Source organism: Tarenaya hassleriana, unplaced genomic scaffold, assembly GCF_000463585.1.
Source record: "Tarenaya hassleriana unplaced genomic scaffold, ASM46358v1 Cleome1, whole genome shotgun sequence".
Classification (NCBI taxonomy): Eukaryota; Viridiplantae; Streptophyta; class Magnoliopsida; order Brassicales; family Cleomaceae; genus Tarenaya; species Tarenaya hassleriana.
This window is the reverse complement of record NW_010960187.1, coordinates 8,521,255-8,543,947: the sequence shown is the minus strand read 5'-3', so window position 1 is coordinate 8,543,947 and position 22,693 is coordinate 8,521,255. Positions and strand designations below refer to the sequence as shown.

Here is a 22,693-nt window from a genome sequence, read left to right as displayed (position 1 = left end):
ATTTTTAACACATCAAAATCAAAGCAAAATAAAGTTTTCTACCCAAAAAAAAATATTTTTTAAATTTTATGATTCAAGACGATCTTTGAATTCGTTAAGGTGTCAGAGTTTGAAATATTGTTATTTCGATGAGGTAGGTCTATACTGTCTTGTGAGATTATATTCCATTCAACCGTAGATATCGATGAGGAAATAATTTCTTTAAAGAGATACGGTTTGTCATGAATTATGATTTAAAGTTTTGTTTTTAATTCCAGTTTATGTTGACTGTTTTGTTAAAAGTACCGTTATCGTAATTGTATTGTATAGGTATATATTATATTTGTTTTAAATATTTATTATTTTTTAAAATAATTAATTTTTAAAATAATTAATTTTTTAAATAAAAATAATTATGTGTAAATTTTTATTAGGTGTCATTGGTGTAGCACCATTGGTCGGAAAAAAATTTGATTAGTAAAAAAAGACGGTTTTAAAATTTTCGGATTTTATTTTGAAATAGAAAGAGTTCAACTAGAACGCTCAAAATAAAATTACATGTTTTTTTTCCTAATTTCCTTTTGAATCGAAAAAACGACCCCTTTTGACTCTTTTTTGGAGCAAAAAGTATTACTCTAAAACCACATTTATATGAAAATCCAGCACCTCAAGTTAAGCTGGCAACAGCTTGGGGAACACCTTCTTCGCGTACTCGACCAGCTTCTCGGTCTCGGGCATGGCCGATCTGACGACAGGATCGCTGCGGAACCTCTCTGCCCATTTGGACAGGACCGGAGTTTTGGTCTCGTCCACGAGCGTACGGCCGAACACCAGTTCTATGACACTCACCCACGCCAGTATAGATCCGAGGGCGATGTCGACATACCCGATATGACCACCATTGAAGAACGGATTTCCGTTGCTGCTCTCTGCAAACGCCTTATCCAGAAGGGCTAACTGTTCTTCTGCTTTAGCCATGGCTGCCCTCTTCGCCTCTTCTCCCTCCGCCCTTAGGATCTCCCTCAAAGTGGCGAAAAACTTGGGGTGTTTAACACAAAAACCAAACATTGGAAAGGCATAAGCTTGGTGAAAGTGTGAAACGGATTTTTTTTCACTAGTGCTTCTTCTTCCGTCGATTATAGAAGTGGGACAAGAAGAATAAGAGACCTAAAGGATCTTTAGTCATGGTCTAATTCAACTGCTCAATCTGAATCAACACCATTCCTGTTTGATTTCATCTTACAAGACAACAAACGAGCAATGTAGACGTTACCACAAAGACCCAAAAAAAGGTGAACTTTTAGTTCATCCTAAGACAAAAAAAAAACAAAGAGAACAGTGTGCCGAAGGCTTAAAGAGTCGAGTTTTTGATGATTCTCAACGATTGTCAATGAAAACAGAGGCTTAAACAGGTTGAAACCAAAGGACCAAATCGGTCAAAAACCTCATGAACCCAATCAATGTCGTCATCCCGCAAAATCTCTTGAAAAGCTCAACAAAATCCCAAATCAAGCAACAATCACACAAATAGAACAAAAACATAGAAGAAATCAACAGATGCGATACCTTTTCGTCGATATAAGCACCCCAAAACCTAGCGACGGCTCGGTCGTACGGATCTGAGGGGAGAAAGGACGGGCCAGATGAGCTCCAAACCTCGTCGATGTACTCAACGATGATGAGAGACTCACAAACCGGTTTATTTTTGTGGATCAGAACTGGGACCTTCTTGTGAACAGGGTTGGATCGGAGAAGAAGCTCGCTCTTGGACGCGAGAATCTCCTCTTGGAGCTCGTAGCTAACGGATTTTAATCCTAGAGCGATCATTGCTCGCATCGCGTACGGACTCGACCACAAGCTCAGGAGTTTTACATCGCCGGAGATCGCCATTGTTGCCGGAGATGAAGAAGAAGAAGAAGAAGAAGAGAAAATGTCGGTCGCGATGTTTGAAATTATCGGGTTCCGGTTAAGACCGGTTTATATAAGGAGAAGCGGGTAGGCTTGACTGACTGATTGAGTGACGTGAATTTCATCAACCAATGGTTGCTTGACACGTATATTTAACAAGAAAAAGTAAAATAGATAAAAAAAAATTAGACCAGAAATTGACGTGTTTGCTTACGTTAGTTACGTATTCGAGTGCCGGATAGAGTTTAACGAATTTGAATACCAACTAATGGTTGCTTGACACGTACGTTTCTTTAAAAATTAAAAAAAAAACAAAAAAATACTGGGCAGAAATTGACGTGTTTGCTTACGTAATCGAGTCTTTCAAAAATATGTTATGGTTTTGAATGACATTAACTAATAAAATAGAGTAGACATTCCCTCGACTCGTTTTATAGTTTATACTTTTTCTATATTACCTCTAATAAGGCAAAGAATTCAAAAGTTAAATGTATTTAATGTTATTGGAGAATTAAATTATTCCTCTGATTTTTGGGCTTCACAATCTTTTTTTATTATTTTTTCGCAATTTGATTAAACTATCCATTTAATAGAATAATTTTTATTTTTTTGAAAATTTAAAACTACCCTAGTTTCCTCTTTCTAATTCTCTAGTTAAAAGAATATTCAGTCCACAATTTCATCATTGGTATAATTTCGATAGTATTCTTACTTGTGTAATAACAAAGTATTCATATCCTCAATTGTATTTAAAAATATATATATGATTTTATTAAATTGTATGTTTTAGAATCCATTAAAGTGAAGTTCATATGCTCAACACTATCTTATATTTATATTAAAAAAAAATAGACTTCCAATATATATTTGGTTTATCTAGACCTACCAAGCAAATTAAAACCTTTCGAATTTTAGCTTAAATTCTTGAATTTCGGACGACTCGTGTCAACTCCTCACACTAACATTAACATACAGTTTTTTTAAATAAAAAAATATTTGTTGGACCACTAATCTACTACACCCAAAATAAAAGATGTAGAATAAAAAAAATAACATTTGGACCGCCCAAAAAAAAAACTAGTGAAAAACCCAATTTTAAGGACATATATTATATATACCCCTCGAGGAAGATCCAATTTTATTAGATTATAATTTAGTTTTAAAATAAAACCAATATCAGTACTAGCCGAAAACGACGTCGTCTTAAGCAAGTGAGGCCGGCTTGGGAAACAGTATCTCGGCAAACTCCGAGAGTTTGTCGACATCGGGCATGACGGGCTTCACGACAGGATCGTCGCAAAATCTTTCTGCCCATTCGCACAGAACCGGAGTCTTGATCTCGTCCAGAAGTTTCTGTCCGATCCTCTGCTCCACCACTTTCATCCACGCCAGCAAGCAGCCGAGGGCAATGTCTGTGTATCCGATACGGTCGCCATTGAAGAAAGCTTTTCCTTTGCTGCATTCCATTAACGCCTTCTCCAAAAGCTTTATCCCTTCTTCTGCTTTACATATTGCTTCTTTCCTCGCTTGTTCTTCCTTCGCTTCTATTATCTCTCTCAGTGAGGCGTAACACTTGATGGACGTGACCGGTTTGCGAGATGGATCAAATTGATCAAAGCCATGAAACCCATTTCAAGAACCTCAGTAAAAAAAAACCCTAAATTCGAAAACCCAGAAGAAATCGAGCGAGACGATACCTTGTCGTCGACATAAGCGCCCCAGAACCGAGCGAGGGCTCGATCGTACGGATCGGAGGGGAGAATAGGATGCCCAGATGAGCTCCAGGTTTCGTCGATGTACTGAACGATGACGAGCGACTCGCTAACCGGTTTACCTGCGTGGATCAGAACCGGAAGCTTCTTGTGAACCGGGTTCGATTCGAGGAGAAGATCGCTCTTCGATGTGAGAATCTCCTCGTGGAGCTCGTATTCGACGGATTTTATGTTGAGAGCTATCATCGCTCGCACCGCGAAGGGGCTTGCCCACATGCTCAGAAGTTTCACATCGCCGGAGACCGCCATTTTTCCCGGTGACGAAGATGAACGGCGGAAATGCCGGTTATTGAAATTATCGGCGAAATAAACCGGTTTTATAGAAGGGGGGAAGAGGGTAGGTTTTCGGATAAAGTATTACGTGGCAGCATAAAGGCCAATAATGATTGGTCAAGTGATAATTATTAAACAGAAATTTAGTAATATAATATTAAATGGAAAAAAACAGACATTTGTTCACTTATGTCAAGATTTAAATTTTAGTATTTAATAATGAATTTTTTTTTCTCGTGTTACATGTTACAATAAATAACGAATCTACAATTAAGTTGTACAAAAGAATTTAATGTCACATATGTTTTGTGAGGAACCAACCAATGGAAAATCATTATTATCTTGCAAATGACAATTTTGTCATTTCATATATAAATTTGGACCTCATCAAAGACCCATGAGAAAGGTGTGTGATTCAGTGCAAATGACTCTTATTTAAATGTATGCACTAGCTGATGTATCACACCATAATATTATTGATATAAAAATAAATAAATTTCGGTTTTTTTCTGTTCTTTTTTTTTTTAATTCTTTATCAATTTTATTCGAATTTCGTTAAATTGATTTAAAATGTTATACACAAACGTTACCTATTTTATTCGATAGGACTGGATTCAATTTTCAATATCGAAAGAAAAATAATCTCCCCTATCTATTTTCTACGAAACTCAAAATTAGATATAACCTGATTTCCACCATACATTGATAGTCGTTAAGAGCAGCAGATAATTTCGACCACTACATAAGCATGATGTTTATTTGTCAACATATACGATTTTTTTTATCTTTAATTCAATCTTGAAATATGTATCAGAAAGTTAGATTAATATATACAAAATACATATATATACCTATGAATCTCTCACAAAATACATATATATACCATTTTATTTCACCGATGCTACCGTTTCTTTAAACTTTTGAATAATTCCGATTCGATCGATTTGTATAAGAAGCTAAAAAGGATAGTTTCTGGGTTTATAAAATTCAATTTCATAATTTTTTTTTTTTTTTAAAAATGACATTTACTTCTTTTCGTCTGGTCAACAATGTGTGTGTGTATATATATTATTATTATTATTATTTAAAAAAAAAGATGATTTGGATATTGTTTTGAGGGGGAAATGGAGGGTCAAAGGTGGTGTTGATGAATGGATAACTGGTGATAGTTGATGTAATCTATGCCGTTCAGCCTGATGCAGCACAGCATCTGCTCCGGCAGCTCCTCCGCCTTGTTCCCCTGAATGGTGAGGCCGACGTCGAGGACACAGAGTTTAAGCCTGTCTAAGAATGCCTCGAACCCTTTCCTCGATATGTAACTAAATCTGTGCATATCGATGTCAATCTCCAAGTAATTCTCCCCCTGCATACACACGACACATTTTTTGCGGGGAAAGGCGACGGAAAGAAGGAAACTTGATGGGACGGGACGGGGACTTACCAGGAAGAACTCGTGCTGCGGGCGGGAGAGGACGGGCTTTTCGTTGTAAGCATGCATCAGCTTCTTCTCTGCAGTACTCAGGTGAAGATCTTCTACATTCGCCACTCTCCCTAATATCTTCAGCCTTTCTCTGAATCCCGCCGTCGTGTCCATCGGAAAGCCTCTAACTTTCTCCACCTCGTCCTCTATCAGTTTCTGCAACCAAAGAATATTCAAAAACCGAGATCGTAGATTGATATATATATATATGCACGAAAGGATCGAGCTTTACACGAATGCATTCTTGAAAATGAGGTGGAAGTTCCTTTGAGTAATTCTCTGAAAGTTTGAAGTACAGAACAAAACTCATCCCTTCTCCATCAGTTTCTCCCTGAAAGATTGCTGCTGGATACAACGGGATCTGTTCACAGATCGAAGAACGAAATCAGACCGTAAAAACCCAGAAAACATGGATAAGGACACGTTAACAGGGACACGAGGTTTTATCGGGAAAAACCTGAACATTTACAACGAGAATGGGAGGTAGCTTTCCCGAGGGGATGGTAACAATGGGAAGCTCAACGTGTTGAGCTATATGGTTTATTTTATGTTGTGTTAAGAATACATCGACCCCGAAAGGATTATAAGCAGCACAGTTTGGTGCAAGCTCCTTCTTCTTATCCCTGCAATATCGCCAAGGTCATTCATTTTTTGGAAAATCTCGATGAACTGATACCAGTGCAAGTTAATACCGAAGGGGATTGCTACTGGAATACCTGAGATAAGTTTTGCCCCGAACCCGGAAGCTACTTGGCTCAATGGCTGACCAACAATCAAACATGTTCTTTTCGATTGGACAGAATGGAACCTGAGAACCCGCAATAGGTCTCTGAAGCTGCATTTTTGAAGAAACTGAAGCGATATATACCCATGTAAGTATAGACCCGATTATCAAATGAAAATGACAGTCTATACCCTGAGAATTGTAGTGATGGGGTCAATACTTACACAAAGGACCAGTTCCCTGCCCTTCTTTCCACTTGAAAGAAAGTTTCAGGGCGGCTTTCTTTCTTGTGTTCGGAGGGCTAGAACTCAAGGACCTTCTCTTTTCGACAGAAGGAACTGTCGGGTTCAGACAAGGCAAACAGTTGCTCGGGAGAATCCCGCAGTTCTCCAATATTCCTTCATCCTTCCTCGAACTTTCATCCCCAGCCGAAGATATATCTTCGTCGATGAAAACAGTCAGCTTTGCCTCGTTCAAGACACTATCCGATTTGGATTGGGACATGGCATCATCCAGGCTCGAGGAATGGCGGTTGGAAGTCCTGGGAATGTCGCTAAGAGAACGCCGAGCAGAATTCCCGGCATCGGAATCTCTGGTGGACGACATACTTGAGACTGATACTCTCTCCGCTCCGTTTAAGGACAATGCATCTGAAAAGGGGACAAGAGAGATGAGTGTAGTGCATTAACCGGAGAGAAACGTAATAGCTTCAAAGATTATTTCTATACGAGTTTATGGAATTCACCTCCCTGAATGCTGTGAAAATCATCCTCACTGTCGGTTTCGAAGGCGAGATTGCAATCGAACCATTCATCGAGGCTATCTGGTGAAAGAATAGTGAACAAGGATCAAGATTATACACAAGGAAACCAAAAAAGAACTCAGCTTGATAATGAGAATTCACATGGAGATTTCTCACTTGTTGGAAATTTAAGTGCTCATATCATTGAGGGAGTTTCACTCGTGAAATAACAAAAAGCCTTTAGGGGAAGTATCAAACGGAATAGAACATACACTGTTTTTTGCTGATCACTTTCCATCAATGATAGACAACTTAGGTAAGAAGAATCCACTTTTTAACATTCAAATACTTAAATGCCCAACAAATCAGAATTGGATAAAGATTGGAGCCGAAATATGCAGAAACGTCGAGAAAATAACGAGGAAAGGAAGAACCGACAGAACCCATCAAAACACAGCAACAGAGCCGCAATCAAAGACGAAGAACTCCGATAAAAGCCAGAGGAAAAGTACATGAACCAAGATCTATCCTTTGCATTGACAATGAAAAGGGCAACATTAAAATGCACGAAAAAGGAAAACCCACAAGCAAATCTATCATAAGAAGTAACCCAGAGATCGAATTCCAGCAAATCAATCAAATGCAGGAAAATGTCAAACAAACCCAGAGGAAAAAAATCAAAGCTTTAGAACAGAATGGCAGGGAGAAACAGGGATAGACCTCCGAAAGTGGGATTGGAGAAGGAAGAATAGAAGTGAGGATGATGATGATGGTGAGGATGATGGTGATGGTGATGGTGATGATCGGAAGGACAAGAAGGATCGGTGTTGTTGTTGTTGTTATCGAAGGATCCGTCAGAGAAGCGAGAGGAGGACACAACTTTCTTCTTCTGAATCTTCCTTCTTTTTCGGATCCTTCTTCTCTTACTTCCCCTCGATTTCACTTTCCCTCCCACGCAGCTCTTTGGCGTCGACACGCATCCTCCCATCTCTCTCTCTCTCTCTCTCTCTCTCTCTCTCTCTCTCTCTCTCTCTCTCTCTGTGATTAAAACTCAGCCAGATTTTGCCATTCACGACCTCCACATCCACCCGAATAGAAAAACCCAGAAATCAATCTCTCCCTCTCTCAAAATCAGCTAGAATTTGCGACACGCGATCGCCACATCCACTGGAAAGAAAAACCCAAAAAAAAATTAGAGAGAGAAAGCTGCTTGCTTTTTTCCACAGAGAGACACTGAAAGAGGATTTAGCCACAGACAAACAATTCTGGTGAAGAACTTCTTCGCCTTTACAGAGAAAAACAAAAACAAAAGAACCGTGAAATAATTGTGGAAGAAAAAAAAAGTTCTCTTCTTTTTTTTTCCGGAATGAATTTGTTTTTGATGTTTTGAGATTTGGAAGTCAAAATCATGGAAAAATAAAAAAAGACATGTAGATTTTCTCCGGCGTTAACGGATCTGCCAAGCAATCAATAGTACTTCCCAATCTATTAAACAATATCTCCTTCAAATTTGATATAATTTTAAACAAAAAACTATTAGTTATTTAATTTTCTAAGACAATCTTTCATTTTAAAATTATAATATAAATCTATAAACTTAAAAAATATTTTATTTTTATTTTACTTCAAAAGTATATATTATCTTTTAATTAATTCGTATTCAAATTATACATTATATAATATTTTATTTACTAAAATTCTATAAAATTTTAAATTAATAGTTTGAACCATTAAATTACAAATATTATCAAATTTTTTATATAATTATAACTTCAATAACTAAAATATATTGAATTTTAATATAGTATATATACACAATTTATTTTATAAAAGACGCATTTATTTTATAAAAGATAATGTATATACATTATACAATACTAAATATTATAATAAAACTAAATATGTATATAAATTCTAAATATTATAATATAATAAATTTCTATATAAATTCTATAGTTTATATATTTTCAAAATTAAGATGTTCAGAAACTCTCTTTACCTTTACAATACTAAATATTATAATAAAACTAAATATGTATATAAATTCTAAATATTATAATATAATAAATTTCTATATAAATTCTATAGTTTATATATTTTCAAAATTAATAAAATGTTTTGAAAAAATTTAAAATAGAATATTCTTTTAATTTTAAATAGTCAATGATTTTTTTCTATATAAAATAATAGATTTTATAACAAATTTAAAATAAATTATTTTTTGAGTAAATTATCTATATATATATATGATTTTTTAAAAAATTAACAATTGATAATTTTTTTAATAAATTTAAAATATTATATTTTTTTAGTGAAATATATATTTAGGTAATTTTGATTTTATCTTTATATTTTAGTTTTGAATTATAATTAATCATTCATTCTTGATAAAAAAAATCTAACTATAATTAACAAGCGTTTACATAAATATTGTAACTAGATACGAGATTATATATAAACTATTTTAATCTAGAAATTATATCCTTTTCTATCAGTGGATTTGGAACAGTATAAACTTATCAAAATACAAATCGTTACAGTAGAAAGAGAAATACAATACTTATCGATTTAACCTAAACTCGGTGATCAAATTTGTAATCGAAATTGTTTTGGGATTGCAGAAAGAGAAATCCTGAAACAGAATTATCTAAAATCCTAAAAAATGGCCAAAACAGTTGTATTCATTATTACGTTTTTATCACAAAATTCTATTTTTTTACACTAAAAACTATGCATTATTATTCTGTTTACCTATATCTCACGTAGATAATTATAGTTGATATTATAATCAATTTCTATTGGTGTTGGTGCATAGGTTCGAGTTTTTATTTGAAAAGAGATATTTATATGGTCTTTCGTTGGATCAAAATTTTGATCAATTTTGGTGAGTTGGTGGACGCGGATAGGAAGCGCGTGGGATTTCTTAACGCTGCTTCCACACGTAAGATATTTTATTTCAAAAAATCGCATCCAATTATTAACATTTATTATTTAGGCTAATTTAACGATTTTCATAATATATTATTATTTTATATTTCTTAAAGCGCACAGAAATTAATAAAACAAAAAAAAAGGAGAATGCAATATGAAATTCCGATATCAGACGAAAGAAATAGACAATCACTTTTGAATCCTACGCAAAATTCAAATCATAATTTTTTATTGGATATCATAATAATTTTATTAGTATCATGGGTTTCCATATATTTTACGTGTCAAAATATATATCATCTGCAAATAAATTACAAAAATTTGAAACTAAACACTGAAAAGAAAATAAGGGTTATTTTAATGTTGATGGTAGGAAAATGAAAAAGAAATATATGATTTGACATTATAAAAGTTGGAATTTTGGTGGGGTTAATGATTGTGAAGGTTAGGTTGGTAGGAAAATGAACGATAAAATACAAAAGGGAAGTCGGTCCATCTCATTTTCATTTCATTTTCGCTAAAAACAAATACAAAAACATATTTCATTTGACCCTGACATCTTTACACTCTCATATGTATGCGTGTGTATATATATATATAATGGTCATTCATAGCCTGTTAAGATCAATTCGATTTGGTTTGCATCAATTTCACCCGGAATCTATGCATCTCTATCGTTTCTATTACGTATAATTTGATTTTATGATTATAATTTGATTAAGCAAAGGTTCGAATTATTTAGTTTTCAACTCAATTGAAGTTTTAATCGTTTTTATTATGTACGATTGTATTTTATGGATTACAATTTCATTATATAAATTTTGTGAAAAAAGTCGTTAGTAAATAGAAAAAAAAATATATGTCAATACTCAAATTATTTTGTATTGTTTGTTTTTATAACTAAATTGCTTCTTCTTCTTTTTTTTTTTTTTTACGTTTTGAACATATTATAGTACTTAATTTTTTGTATTTGAATATCTAAGTAAGACTTTTAATAGCACAAATTAATTAAAACCGATTCAAATCATAATTAATGGACTTTTACATGATCATCATTGTTTTAGTTCATTATTCAATCTTATGTTGCTTTAAAGTCAATATATTTTTTTGGACTTTTTGTCACAAATAAGAAAATTTATGTAAATACAACCTATTTGACAAAATTAATATCTTAAAAAATCTACATATTCAAATAAACTATTATTTATCTAAAAAATAAAAAAAATATCAAATTTAAATTGTTAAGATTTAAGGTTTTAGGATTCATCATTTATGATGTATGGATACATCAAATATTCGAGTATACAAAAATAAAAATAAACAATAAATGGTGAAAATGGCTGAACAGCAACACGTGTCGTTGTCTTGAAGTGTTTTCCAGATGTTCAGAAACTCTCTTTACCTTTCACTTCTAGTTCTCTCTCATTCGCACAATTCCAAATATATTAATTATTGCAAATATATGTACGTATTAGGTTGAACTAGAAAAATATATAATTGGAGTAAAGTTAATTTTATGCAAATTTAATTTATAGGGGCATTTAATAGTTTTGTTCAATTTTTTACAAAATTTATAAAAATAAAATAAAATTTTTTAATTGGGTGAACAGAATATGTGGTCCCACATAGATATATGTAGGTCCACCCAGGTGTGTATATATGTATATATATATATATATATATCATTAGTCTGTATAGGCGTGTGAAAGAGCCTTGACATTACTAGCTAAATTAATTTTCAAATGATTTTATTTATAAACAAAAAAAAAACAAAGGGTCCACGAGCAAAATAAGGATTTCGAAAACGACAAGGTGTCATACTCCATTTATGTAAAACGGGCCACACTCTGCAGCTGTCTTCGTTTAGCGTTTGTGAAACGCCTAAAAGCATATGCTCTTTTAATAATACTCTCGGACCCAGAAGACGGTCCACTGGTATTATTAAATATCTCGTTTCCCTTGGTTACAATTATTTAAATGATTATTTAGAGAAGATTTTCTTGGATAAATGCTGTGCATCCATATATATATATATATATACCTATATATATGGATCATGTTGAATAACTGCGGAAAAGATAGTCTGAAATCTGAATAAACCATGCAGACATCTCTGAAAAAAACGCGCAAACCTAAACTATATATTATATATATATACCGATATTCAAATGGCATAAATTTTCTAATTTAAAATACGTCCGAATTGAAATAAACAATTTTTTAACAACAAATAAATCCATTTTTTTTTTGTAATCGGGTATCCTAAACTAAGGCTCGTACTAATCCTTGAACGGAACCAGTCAAGGTGATTTGGAATATACACTTATTTTCAAAATTTGAGATTCGAATTGGGGATGAGACAGATGTTTTGTGACCTTATTCCACCGGTTGAACTACTAAATTTTCAAATAACTCCAATTTGACTAATCATAATGATTATATCGTATATTTAATAACGCAAATATTGAAGTCAATGAGTTTCTTGCTCTTTCTTTTTTTACTCGTACTGAGGCCATAAAGGAAACTGCAACGTTACATGATAAGGATTCTGCATTCATTTGTATGAACTCCCATGCCCTTGAAAGTTATCGAAGACACCAGACCATTGACCAACCCCACTCCCTTGAAATAAATATACCATTGACTAACGCCATAATTTTTTTATTTTATTTTATTTAATCATATAACCGATTTTCAAATCTCTTACTCATTAATTCTAATGGAAAAAAATATCATCATAATGTTAATCATAATCGACTTTCAATACCAATATATGTACAGATCTAAATTAGTAGTCATATATTGGTCTCTTACTGTTATTTTTTTTATATAAAATATTTTAAAATAGTATTGATTCTATGTATGTGTGTGTACTCTATAAAATCAAATTAATGCATTCTATATAAGATTCTACTTCTAACGATTTTTTTTTCAAAATATGGTTATTTTATTTTTAAATTAATAATTTTACATCAAAAACTGGAAAAATATATGTTTATGTGAAAAGCATTATGCATCCACTATTAACCTCTATTGAATACTATATGCAAACAAGATATAACTGTTAACTACAACCGCTATGTTCTAATTTTGAAAAGATCATTTAATATATATATATATATATATATATATATATATATATATTGTCCATAAGGTTAAAACAATATCCTATATCCAATTTGAAAATAAACATTGAACTTTACGTAGGGATAGAATCTATAACTTTCAAAAGCATGTAGAGGAGAGGTGGGTTATTATAGGACTAAAATTATATAATTTAAGTCTAAAAATATAATTTTTTAAGCTTGGTGAAAATAAAGAACATGATTTTAAATCAGAAGACCGTTGAATTGATTTGGACAATGCGAGAAGACCATTTGAACAATGTTGGAGTGACGCGATTTAATTAGGAGCTTGATCATCTCTAATTAATACCGCCCCATCCAAAAGATGGGTATTTAATGTACATTAATGTATAATTAATTATGTATTAATGTTGTGATTAAAGTGGCATATGATTTAATAATCTACGAGAAGAGACAGCTTTTATGAAGGGAGTGGGATTAACAACCTTCCCGTCATTAATCCAACTTGTGAAAGGATGCTTTTCCTAAATCCCAAAATTAATGAACCTACATGCAACATCAAATAAATAATTACCATTCTAATGATTGTCTTATTATTCTCCCGTTGTTTCAAATTTTTGTATATTCACCATATTTTTTTTTTCTATATTTTTTAAGATTTGAATAAAATATTTTTAACCCGATATAGATATATAATCCTAACTGAATTGAATTTAATAAAATATAATTATATCCAAATCGAATTTCACCCGTAAATTACGATTTCTTTAATTAAATTAACTGAATTCAATTTGAAAATAAAAACAATATAGAAAAATGAAGGAAAATACTATTTGATAAATATTTTTAAAAGACAATAGAATCAAATTAAACCTAAACCTAAAACTATATAAAACCAAATGGATACAACTAGTTACAATATGGGCCTCGTCCCTTATGGGCCTTATTGGTATGACGTCAACACCGTCAAATCAATTCTTGATTAATAATAGGAATTACGTGTCTTCAATACCATTAAGGATAATTTATTTATAAAATTAAATTAATGTTTCTTGAATTATTTATTGTATTATTAATATTCTCATAATAATATTTTCTAGATTATATGGATACGTGAATCAAATGTGAGGCAACGAGAGACATTGCCCTTTCAAAGCAATTAAGCACGTGACGATTGTGTGTGGTTTTTGTACATACTCGTGATGTAACAGTAATTTCACCGAATGTTACATAATTTTCTCGTGCCCTAATTTTTTTCCCCTAGGGTTTTGAATTAATAAATAATGTATACACATATATCTGTTACGAGTGGACAACTAAATAAATGTGTCGAATGCTGTCTGTTTTTTTTTGGTCATAAAATGTATTATTTACCATTTTATAACCCACATCTTTTACAAAAATGAATATGTAACGATCCGCGATCGCGATCGCTACAAAATATTAAAATTACCTTCACACAATAACTAGACCTTCTAACGTATTTTTTCCTCACTTACATTTGTACCGTGACACTTCCAAGTAGGTCACATATTATGATATTGCTTCATACTTATCAGTATATTTAATTTTGGAGTTCTCTCGCGATAGTACCACCTGAAAAGTTAGGTGGACCTTATTGTTATAAATAGCCCAAATAATCCTTTTGTGTTATCTCAGACCATATAGTCTCATTCCTATATAGTCATCGGATCTCTCTCATTCGGGTTCATTCGATTTATTCCTATATCCCTTTGGTTTTTGTGGTATTCGAGAAGTCATTCCTTGATCGTGCCATCGTACCGACGAACATTCTCAATACTCATCGTAATTCGGGATATCACAAAATATATAGATAGCCATTAGGGTTACAAATATAATCTCATATATTTTTATTGTGAAGTGTATACCGCATCCGAATAAAAATAATAGCAATTTAAAACATTTGGTGAGATCTCTTAATTACGACATACATCTGTATACATGTTTAGAAAATAAATGCGAATAAACACATCATCGGTGGTACTATTAGAGGCATTACCCTTTAAAAAAAAATAAAAATCAAATACATCATTTGAAAAAAAAAACTATTTTTTTTTAAAAATCCAGTATATATGTATTCCTCTTTAAATACATTTGTACCAGCCCATGTCGTCTACATATGTTTGTGTTGTAAATGTATAATGATGAACCCAAAAAACTATAAATGATCATAATTCACTCATAGTTGTATTATCTGCTCACGTTATTATACAACACAACATTATTAACATTTAAAAAAAATCATTGATAGAGAATAATCCGAATATTAAGGAAATAAAAAAAATGTAATAAACAAGGTGATGTAACGTCGTGTTGTACCTTTTCTTCGTAATTCTTACATCATTATATAAATTAGGGTTAAATCCATAAAAATACCCCAATTTACAAATTTTTTCTAAGATAATATCCCAATTTAAAATTTAGCAAATTAATATCTCAATTTGTAAAAAATTTCTAAATTGATACCCAAAGGTGACGAAGTTAATTTTTTCGTCTTGTATGCCACATCAGCACCACGTCACTGCCATGTTAGATTCTGTTATTTCCAGAAAAATACTCCAATTTGTATTTTTTCTATATATATACCCAAATTATAAATTTAACATAAATATATCCAAATTTGTAAAATCTTTCCAAATTGATACTCGCATTTGTAAAAGTTTCCCAAGTCTAATCTGACCCTGCACTCGATCAAGAATTTCGGATCGAGGTATCATTCGGGCTGGACTGACCCGAACTCTCATTCGGCCTGGAGGTTTCGGGCTCAGGCTCGGACCGACCTGATTTTTTTGGGTCTATATAATTAAGCCCAATGCCCGACCCTATGCATTTTGGGGTTGAGTCGGGTTAGGTCGGGCCGGCCCGCGTAAATTTCGGGCTTTCGGACCCGTCCGACTCGAGTCCAAAGCCCGATATTTGAGTCCGACTCGAGATTCCGATTTTTTTCGGGTCGGTCCGACTTGAGTCCGAATATTTATATTTCTGTTGATATTTTTGGGTATAAACAATAGAAATATTGTTTATACCGAAGTTTCTTGGCCCGGAAAAAATCAAAATTTCGGGTCGGACTCAAATATCAGGCTTCGGACTCGAGTCGGACCGGCTGGTCTGAAAGCCCAAAATTTTAAAAAAATAATATTTACAAAGAGAGGCATCGCGGACCGGCCCGAAACAGATTGGTCTGAGTCCAAGCCCGAAACCTCCGGGCCGAGTGCGAGCTCGGGCCATACCAGTCCGATTGATACCTCGACCCGAAATTCTCGATTGAGTGCGGGGTCAGATTAGACTTGGAAAACGTTTACAAATGCGGGTATCAATTTGAAAATATTTTTACAAATTTGAGTATAAATTTGGAAAGATTTTACAAATTGGGGTATATTTATGTTAGATTCATAATTTGGGTATATATTTGGAAAAAAAATACAAATTGGGGCATTTTTCTGAAAATAATAGAATCTGACATGGCAGTGAGGTGGCGCTGATGTATCCGGTGACGTTGCATACAAGACGGAAAAATTATCTTCGACACCTTTGGTTATCAATTTAGAAATTTTTTGCAAATTGAGGTATTAATTTTCTAAATTTTAAATTGGGGTATTATTGTGGAAAAAATTTGCAAATTGGGATATTTTTCTGGAAATAAGACAAATAACCCTATAAATTATTTAAATATATTTTTATATAAAATAAAATCGAGTGAAACCACGAAAATGATAGCCACAGACATTACGACGGACATCATTACTGCGATGTCCCATCAAGAAGTTAGGCAAGAACAAGTACGGCGACGGGACACGTGTCTACATATGATTGGAAGGATGGTTGAAGGACCATTGTCCAATCGAGGAAGGAAGAACAAGGGGCTTTATAGGAGAGAGGTAATGCCTAACGATTCTTATGCATAAAAAATGGAAAGAAAAAAAAAAAAAAGAGTTTGGCACAAAGCCCTCTTCGTATTCCATTTTCCTTTCCCTATTTTATTAAATAAATAAAAAACATTTGCCTAATATTTTAAATTTAAAAATTATGTTGGATGTGAAATCCTATTTTCGAATACGAGATAGAATGAATTTGATATGAACATAACATAATGATGATCAGCAAGTGGCATACATTAATCCGTATGTCCTGTGTTCGATTTGTGCTGTAATGGAAGTCGTAACAACTACTACTGACGCATATCAAATTAATAAATCTCTTTAATCGTAAAATTAGTTTGGATATTCATAATTTAGGTCAATTTATTTCCCTAGTTGAAATTAAATTGCGTTTAGATATTCATATTAATTTATTATAAAAATCGTGCCATAACCAACCGTATTTCTTTGTTATATGACATTTGCGTTTAGTAGTAGTTGGTGTTTGCGACTTTTATTCAAACACGAGCTTGAAAAAATGAAATATTATTATGGCACCTAACAAAGCATAAATATGTTGGTAAGATGTTAAAAAGCAAAAAGATATAATAACATCTATTTAAATCAATTTTTTTAATCACAGAGAATATAAATCGATTTATATGATCGATATATGTAGAGATTACATTCTTTTTTTTTAAATAATAATATAGAAATATGGGACTCTCTGTGTGATAAATGCACAGGTGGTGCCTTCAAATCTCATCACCGTCATTTCAATATAATTCCATTTATTCCGTATATTAATGAGCAGACGACAAAAAAATTTCAATGGATTTTTTGTTGATATATATATATATATATATATATATGCGTGTGTGTTGGATGAGCTCGTGTGTCCAAGACAAATCAGAATAATCTTAAATCTTAATTTATATAAAACTAATAAAAATTCTATTTTAATATCCTTATCTGTAAATTAATATTTATTTTTATCATCCTAATTTATTACTTTTTCTCGATATATATAAATATAGTCGGAGGAACACATGTCTCATCAACTAAATTAATTTCAATTATTTAAATTTAATTTATATAGAATCAATAAAAATTAATACTAATTTATGTGTATCAAATAATAAAACTAAACTAATATATCTATTTGTCTTATCATATAATTATGTTTTGCATTTTTCTAACGATTCACGTGTATATATATATATATATCATGACCTTTATTGATCACAAAAAATTCGGTGCAATATTATGGGAAATCTCGAATAACAACCACTAATTAAATCTCTAATCTCTTTCTCTTCTGTTTATCACATAAATCCCCCCAATAATTAGAGACCCCACCCCACTAATCTCTTAACTCGTAAAAAAAAGGCTTCCGTTCTCCGCACGTGGAGTTGCGCTTGCGTGGCATTATAACCACCGTGAATATCGACACCTAAGATCGGACGGTGGATAATAGAGGAGTGTAGGTGGATTTGCGGAGCAGAGGGTAAAAGTTGATACGATGTCCGAGAAAACCTCGCTTCAAAGTGACGTAACACACGTCAGCATCTGTACTGCCACATAGTCTTCGACGTGGCATTTTAAGTTGTTATTTTAATTATTTTAAAATTAGGATTTAATTAGAATTCGTAGTGATTTGTGTTCTGAAGTTTCCACATAGAATAACCTAGATTTTGTTATTTGTCTACATGAATGATTTGTTTTTCGATTCCTGACATCGAATATCTCATTTCTTTATGAAATTAAACGCTGTTCTCAATCCCAGATCACAAGATTTGAATGGTTTATTCTTCTCAACTTTGAGAAGAATAAACTTGGGTTTTTGGTTCATTTTGTTGATTTTCTTCGACTAAATCGGTATAATCTTTAAAACCCATTTGAGATTCTGGGTTTGAATAGTGTATCCATCTCATCATTCTGTTCATGTCGCCGGAGATTTTACACGAAAGTGTTGGCATTTCCTATGGTTCATGTATTTCGCTCGCCACGTGTTTGATGAAATGCCTGAATAGCCACGCCGGTGTTAATCTAATTTCCTGTCCCTGAAATATATAATGTTTATATTCGTATGGTTTACAGAGGTTGGTTCTTTTTACACCGTTTTGATCAGAACCTGTATCAAGGTTTTTATTTAGTTCAGTTCCGAGACTGCTGGAACTGTTTTCAATCGATTTGACTTTGGTTTAGTGGTGATAAAGAAACAGTAGTGTCTGGAAAGCGTGCTTCTTTGTAACTCGGGGGTAATATGTCGTGGACCTTTTACTTGGTTCATCAAACCTTGGAATTAGGCTTTTGATATTTGAATTTGACATTTTTGTTAATTGCCATATAAATTTGTGAGTTTATTTATAAATAATTTAAATAAAATACCACATTCTTTATCAAGGTGGAATTCATTGATGGTCGTATTATTCATTACTGGATTTGTTGCCAGAATTTTTTTGTGGGTTTTTTACCCAGTAAAAATTTTAAATTAAAAATTTAGAAATTTTTATATTGGAAAAGGATTTCGCTGAAAGTGGAGATCGCATACTCTCGAAGAAACAGTAATCTCTCTCCCTCTCTCTCTCCTGGAAGCTACTGAGTTGGAATCGGCGGCAACTGAGTCGAAACCCCGGCGACTGTTTGTTTTGTTAGAATTTTGATGTGAAAGTGATAAGGCGTTTTCGGCTTCATGGATCCGGGTGGGATGATGAACGGAGGAGGACCGTGCAACACGTCGGAGATCTGGCAGTTTCCGAGAAACGGAGCTCCGCCGATGAATTCGTCGATAAGAGGAGATGGTGTTCCGTTCGATGGACCCAATCTGGCGCAGCAGTTCGCCGGCTCGAATCCTAACGGCACCACCACATGCGGCGGCGGTCCGGCGCGTTTGAGAAACGCGCTTCCGCCTCAGGCGAGGGTCGCGAGAAAGCGGCGGGAGGCGACGGAGGACGAGGCGGCTAAGGTCGTCTCCACCAGCAACGGCAATGGCGCGGTCGGAGTTTGTTGGGTATTTCAGTTTTGGTTCATGGGATTCGTTTTCTCCATTTCTGGGTTTGCTGGATCTGTGATTTGAATTTGTTTCAACTTAACAATCTCAGTTGTTCACGTATATTCATTTCTTCACGTATTGGAATTTTCCGAGGAATTAGCATTTTCTCGGTTTGAATTGTTCGGGTAGTTAGCTCTGGAATTTGTTATTATCATATCGGAGAAGACAATTTCAGTGGCATTAGCTGCCATTGCTGAGATTGAAATCATTAAGTTGCTCTCTTTGTCTTGGTCACTTCATGTTCTAGTACGAGGTTTCTGCATGCGCTCGGATTCTTGTTTGGCCAAGGTTTATGTATGTCTGCATTAGGAAATCAAAGTTTATGTCTTTACTCAGATTCTAATGTTAGCTTTATCGGGGTTTAGCAGAAGGATGATGATAGTAAGAGGCAGAAGACGGGACGATGTGGAGATGTAGGGCATGGCTGGAAAACTGAAGAAGAAACAGCAGGTAAAGGCGTGGAGGAAAAGAAGCAGACTGCTGAATCCCCGAAAGATTATATTCACGTGCGAGCCAGGAGAGGTCAAGCTACCGATAGCCACAGTCTAGCTGAGAGGGTATCGACGATATCGTTTTCTTAAGCTCGTTTAAATAGTAGCCAGATGTCAAAATTTGTCAGGGGTGATGCCAGATCAGTAACAGAGTCTTCTTTCTTGGCAGGCAAGAAGAGAAAAAATAAGCGAGAGGATGAAAATCTTGCAAGATCTTGTTCCGGGTTGTAACAAGGTGCAGTGGATTCTCTAGATCTATGTTTTGCTCGTAGTTTTCTCAACTGCTTATGTCGGTATAGCCAGTGATTTGAGCTTATATATTCAGGTTTTTGGAAAAGCACTCGTTCTTGATGAGATTATCAATTATATACAATCGTTGCAACGTCAAGTTGAGGTGAATCGGAGTCTCCTTCTGTCCATTTGGTTGCTATATAACATCGATGTAAAGTCCTCTTTGTTTTTAATTTTACTTGTGGACATGCATTTCAGTTCTTATCAATGAAGCTCGAAGCAGTTAACTCGAGAATAGCCCCTGGTTTAGACGTACTCCCACCAAAAGAGGTAAAGCCAATTTTGGGTACTCGGCTTTAAGTCATTGTTCTGGGGTTCGTTTCTTTACTCCCTTCCCTATCATATACAATTCAAGACCCCGGTATCGTTTAGATGGTCGATTACACCATTCATATATGCATCGAAAACACCGATACGCATCATTCATGGGTGACCGATATGAATGCAGTTGATTTGCCTGCCAGGTCACCAGTAAACTTCGACAGAAATACGAGAAAAGTTATCTTAAGATTGCAAGTTACTTGGTTGAACTCATAGTTTCCACTGTGTTTTCGATTGAATTATCTAGTTTGTTTTTCCCGTTATCACCTCGCCCGACATGTATGTACGCGCTGACCAGTAACTTTTCCATGTATTCGTATTCCTCGTGTAATTCAAATCGTCTGTGTAATTCCAGTTAGCTCAGCAACAGTTTGAAAGCTCGGGATTGCGGTCTGGCTTGCAACCTCCAAGAGATTACAGCAGGGGAGAATCACCGGAGTGGTTGCACTTGCACATGCAGTTAGGAGGAGGTTTCGAAAGAACATCTTAAGGAGGAAGAAGAAGAAGAACACGTCGCAGGTAAAGAAAGGCTTCCATCTTCGACGAAAAGAAGCATACGTATATGTATCGATATAATAGATAAATATTAGTATACAGGTCTATTGCTACAACAAAAGGAACAAAAAACCCAAAGATTGTGTTCATAGTTTGGAACTCAAGCAAAGAGAACTGAACTGAACTGAAGCTGTCTGAAAGGATTTGGTGAACGAAAGCTGAAACTTGGGGGGAAAATAAGAGATTCTCTTATTCTTACAAGGAATAAAATATGGCAACCACTTTTGTCAAACTCTCCGTGTGTATATATATATATATATAATACACATTATTAAGTAATTTTTATCACAAAAAGTTGTCTGAGAGAATCTTTAGTGTATCTTGATCTACCTATACCTACCGAACTTGGGTTTCATATATATATATATATATATATATGTGTGTGTGTGTATGTGACAAGTAGATTACCGTTCGAACCCAAGAATGAGGATGAGCAGAAATCCCTTGACTTTGCTAGTATTCTAATAAAATTGGAGAAACACAAATTGATTTTTTTTTTTTTTTTTTTTGTAATTGTATTCTAAATATAAGAATAATATTGGAATCGTATATTATTATCATATTTTCATACCCGAAATAAATGGAAAAATGGACCCAAAATATTAAATATTTACGAAGCCTAGCCCAACAATTCGATTTGGTCCAAGAGAGTTTGTGGATCTATTTCAAATGAAAAGCCCAATTAGTTTTTCAAGTGACTAAAGGTGTAGATATTTGGGGGTTGGGCTTGCTTATTTTTGGGTTTGGTTATTTATAAAAATTAATGAGTTTTTTTAAAACAAAAAATACTGTTTTTATGGGTTTTTTTTTCTTTTATTATTTGGTTCATATTCATTAATTTAGTTTTAGAAGAGTCATACCAATATATTTCAAATCAAGTTCACAATTCCGTGCAATTTGCATACCATACTGTTAACCTAATTTAAGTTTTTTTTTATGATTCAAAGAGTCAAAATATAAAATTTAAGTTTTTTTTTTAAATATTCTTGGTTTTGGTTCAACTACATCTATTTGGAATACAATCTTATTGCAATTACATTGCATCATTTCTCTCCGATCCGTTGTTTAAATTTGGAATTTCTAAAATAGGTGACACCCCAACCATATTGTATAACAAAAAATACAACCATTTGGCCTAGACTTTTTTGGGTATAAAATATAATATAGATGCATGATTCATAATCAATAATTCTAACAAAATAAAATT

General features: G+C 33.6%; 4 protein-coding genes across 7 annotated transcripts; 1 reads left to right on the top strand and 3 right to left on the bottom strand.

The window, feature by feature from the left end:
- Positions 1 to 464: 464 nt before the first annotated feature.
- Positions 465 to 1,939, bottom strand: LOC104819778 (glutathione S-transferase U17-like). Its single transcript, XM_010550022.1, has 2 exons — positions 1,546 to 1,939; positions 465 to 1,017 (listed from the first exon to the last, which is right to left on the bottom strand). The coding sequence occupies exons 1-2, from the start codon at positions 1,867 to 1,869 to the stop codon at positions 652 to 654; spliced, it is 690 nt and encodes a 229-aa protein (XP_010548324.1). The 5' UTR covers positions 1,870 to 1,939; the 3' UTR covers positions 465 to 651.
- An 888-nt stretch (positions 1,940 to 2,827) lies between these two features.
- On the bottom strand, positions 2,828 to 3,958 carry LOC104819769 (glutathione S-transferase U17-like). The gene is made up of 2 exons (XM_010550009.2): positions 3,585 to 3,958; positions 2,828 to 3,459 (listed from the first exon to the last, which is right to left on the bottom strand). The coding sequence occupies exons 1-2, from the start codon at positions 3,906 to 3,908 to the stop codon at positions 3,091 to 3,093; spliced, it is 693 nt and encodes a 230-aa protein (XP_010548311.1). The 5' UTR covers positions 3,909 to 3,958; the 3' UTR covers positions 2,828 to 3,090.
- A 1,026-nt stretch (positions 3,959 to 4,984) lies between these two features.
- On the bottom strand, positions 4,985 to 8,301 carry LOC104819759. Its single transcript, XM_010549998.2, has 8 exons — positions 7,599 to 8,301; positions 6,882 to 6,959; positions 6,361 to 6,786; positions 6,129 to 6,264; positions 5,870 to 6,035; positions 5,645 to 5,773; positions 5,374 to 5,568; positions 4,985 to 5,295 (listed from the first exon to the last, which is right to left on the bottom strand). Exons 1-8 carry the CDS (start codon positions 7,864 to 7,866, stop codon positions 5,065 to 5,067), a joined length of 1,629 nt encoding a protein of 542 aa, XP_010548300.1. The 5' UTR covers positions 7,867 to 8,301; the 3' UTR covers positions 4,985 to 5,064.
- Positions 8,302 to 18,464: 10,163 nt separating this feature from the next.
- On the top strand, positions 18,465 to 21,718 carry LOC104819742 (transcription factor BPE). 4 transcript variants are annotated; one of them, XM_010549974.2, is made up of 7 exons: positions 18,467 to 19,786; positions 20,194 to 20,385; positions 20,489 to 20,554; positions 20,645 to 20,713; positions 20,809 to 20,880; positions 21,287 to 21,450; positions 21,529 to 21,718. In XM_010549974.2, the coding sequence occupies exons 1-6, from the start codon at positions 19,469 to 19,471 to the stop codon at positions 21,419 to 21,421; spliced, it is 852 nt and encodes a 283-aa protein (XP_010548276.1). In that variant the 5' UTR covers positions 18,467 to 19,468; the 3' UTR covers positions 21,422 to 21,450; positions 21,529 to 21,718. The 4 variants fall into 4 exon arrangements, with proteins under 4 accessions (XP_010548292.1, XP_010548276.1, XP_010548267.1 ...); XM_010549990.2 differs by having other exon boundaries at positions 18,465 to 19,771; positions 20,197 to 20,385; positions 21,287 to 21,718; XM_010549965.2 differs by having other exon boundaries at positions 21,287 to 21,718.
- Positions 21,719 to 22,693: the final 975 nt, after the last annotated feature.

What these genes read in the sequence shown, in the direction of transcription:
- LOC104819759 (XM_010549998.2), bottom strand. Translation starts at nt 7,866, where the DNA reads ATGGGAGGATGCGTGTCGACGCCAAAGAGCTGCGTGGGAGGGAAAGTG. An exon ending in GCAGGGAACTGGTCCTTTGT is followed by an intron (nt 6,265 to 6,360) that starts GTAAGTATTGAC and finishes ATATCGCTTCAG; the next exon opens with TTTCTTCAAAAATGCAGCTT. An exon ending in TTCTCGTTGTAAATGTTCAG is followed by an intron (nt 5,774 to 5,869) that starts GTTTTTCCCGAT and finishes ATCTGTGAACAG; the next exon opens with ATCCCGTTGTATCCAGCAGC.
- LOC104819742 (XM_010549974.2), top strand. Translation starts at nt 19,469, where the DNA reads ATGGATCCGGGTGGGATGATGAACGGAGGAGGACCGTGCAACACGTCG. An exon ending in GCGCGGTCGGAGTTTGTTGG is followed by an intron (nt 19,787 to 20,193) that starts GTATTTCAGTTT and finishes ATCGGGGTTTAG; the next exon opens with CAGAAGGATGATGATAGTAA. An exon ending in TTGTTCCGGGTTGTAACAAG is followed by an intron (nt 20,555 to 20,644) that starts GTGCAGTGGATT and finishes TTATATATTCAG; the next exon opens with GTTTTTGGAAAAGCACTCGT.
- LOC104819769 (XM_010550009.2), bottom strand. Translation starts at nt 3,908, where the DNA reads ATGGCGGTCTCCGGCGATGTGAAACTTCTGAGCATGTGGGCAAGCCCC. An exon ending in GCGCTTATGTCGACGACAAG is followed by an intron (nt 3,460 to 3,584) that starts GTATCGTCTCGC and finishes ACGTCCATCAAG; the next exon opens with TGTTACGCCTCACTGAGAGA.
- LOC104819778 (XM_010550022.1), bottom strand. Translation starts at nt 1,869, where the DNA reads ATGGCGATCTCCGGCGATGTAAAACTCCTGAGCTTGTGGTCGAGTCCG. An exon ending in GTGCTTATATCGACGAAAAG is followed by an intron (nt 1,018 to 1,545) that starts GTATCGCATCTG and finishes AAACACCCCAAG; the next exon opens with TTTTTCGCCACTTTGAGGGA.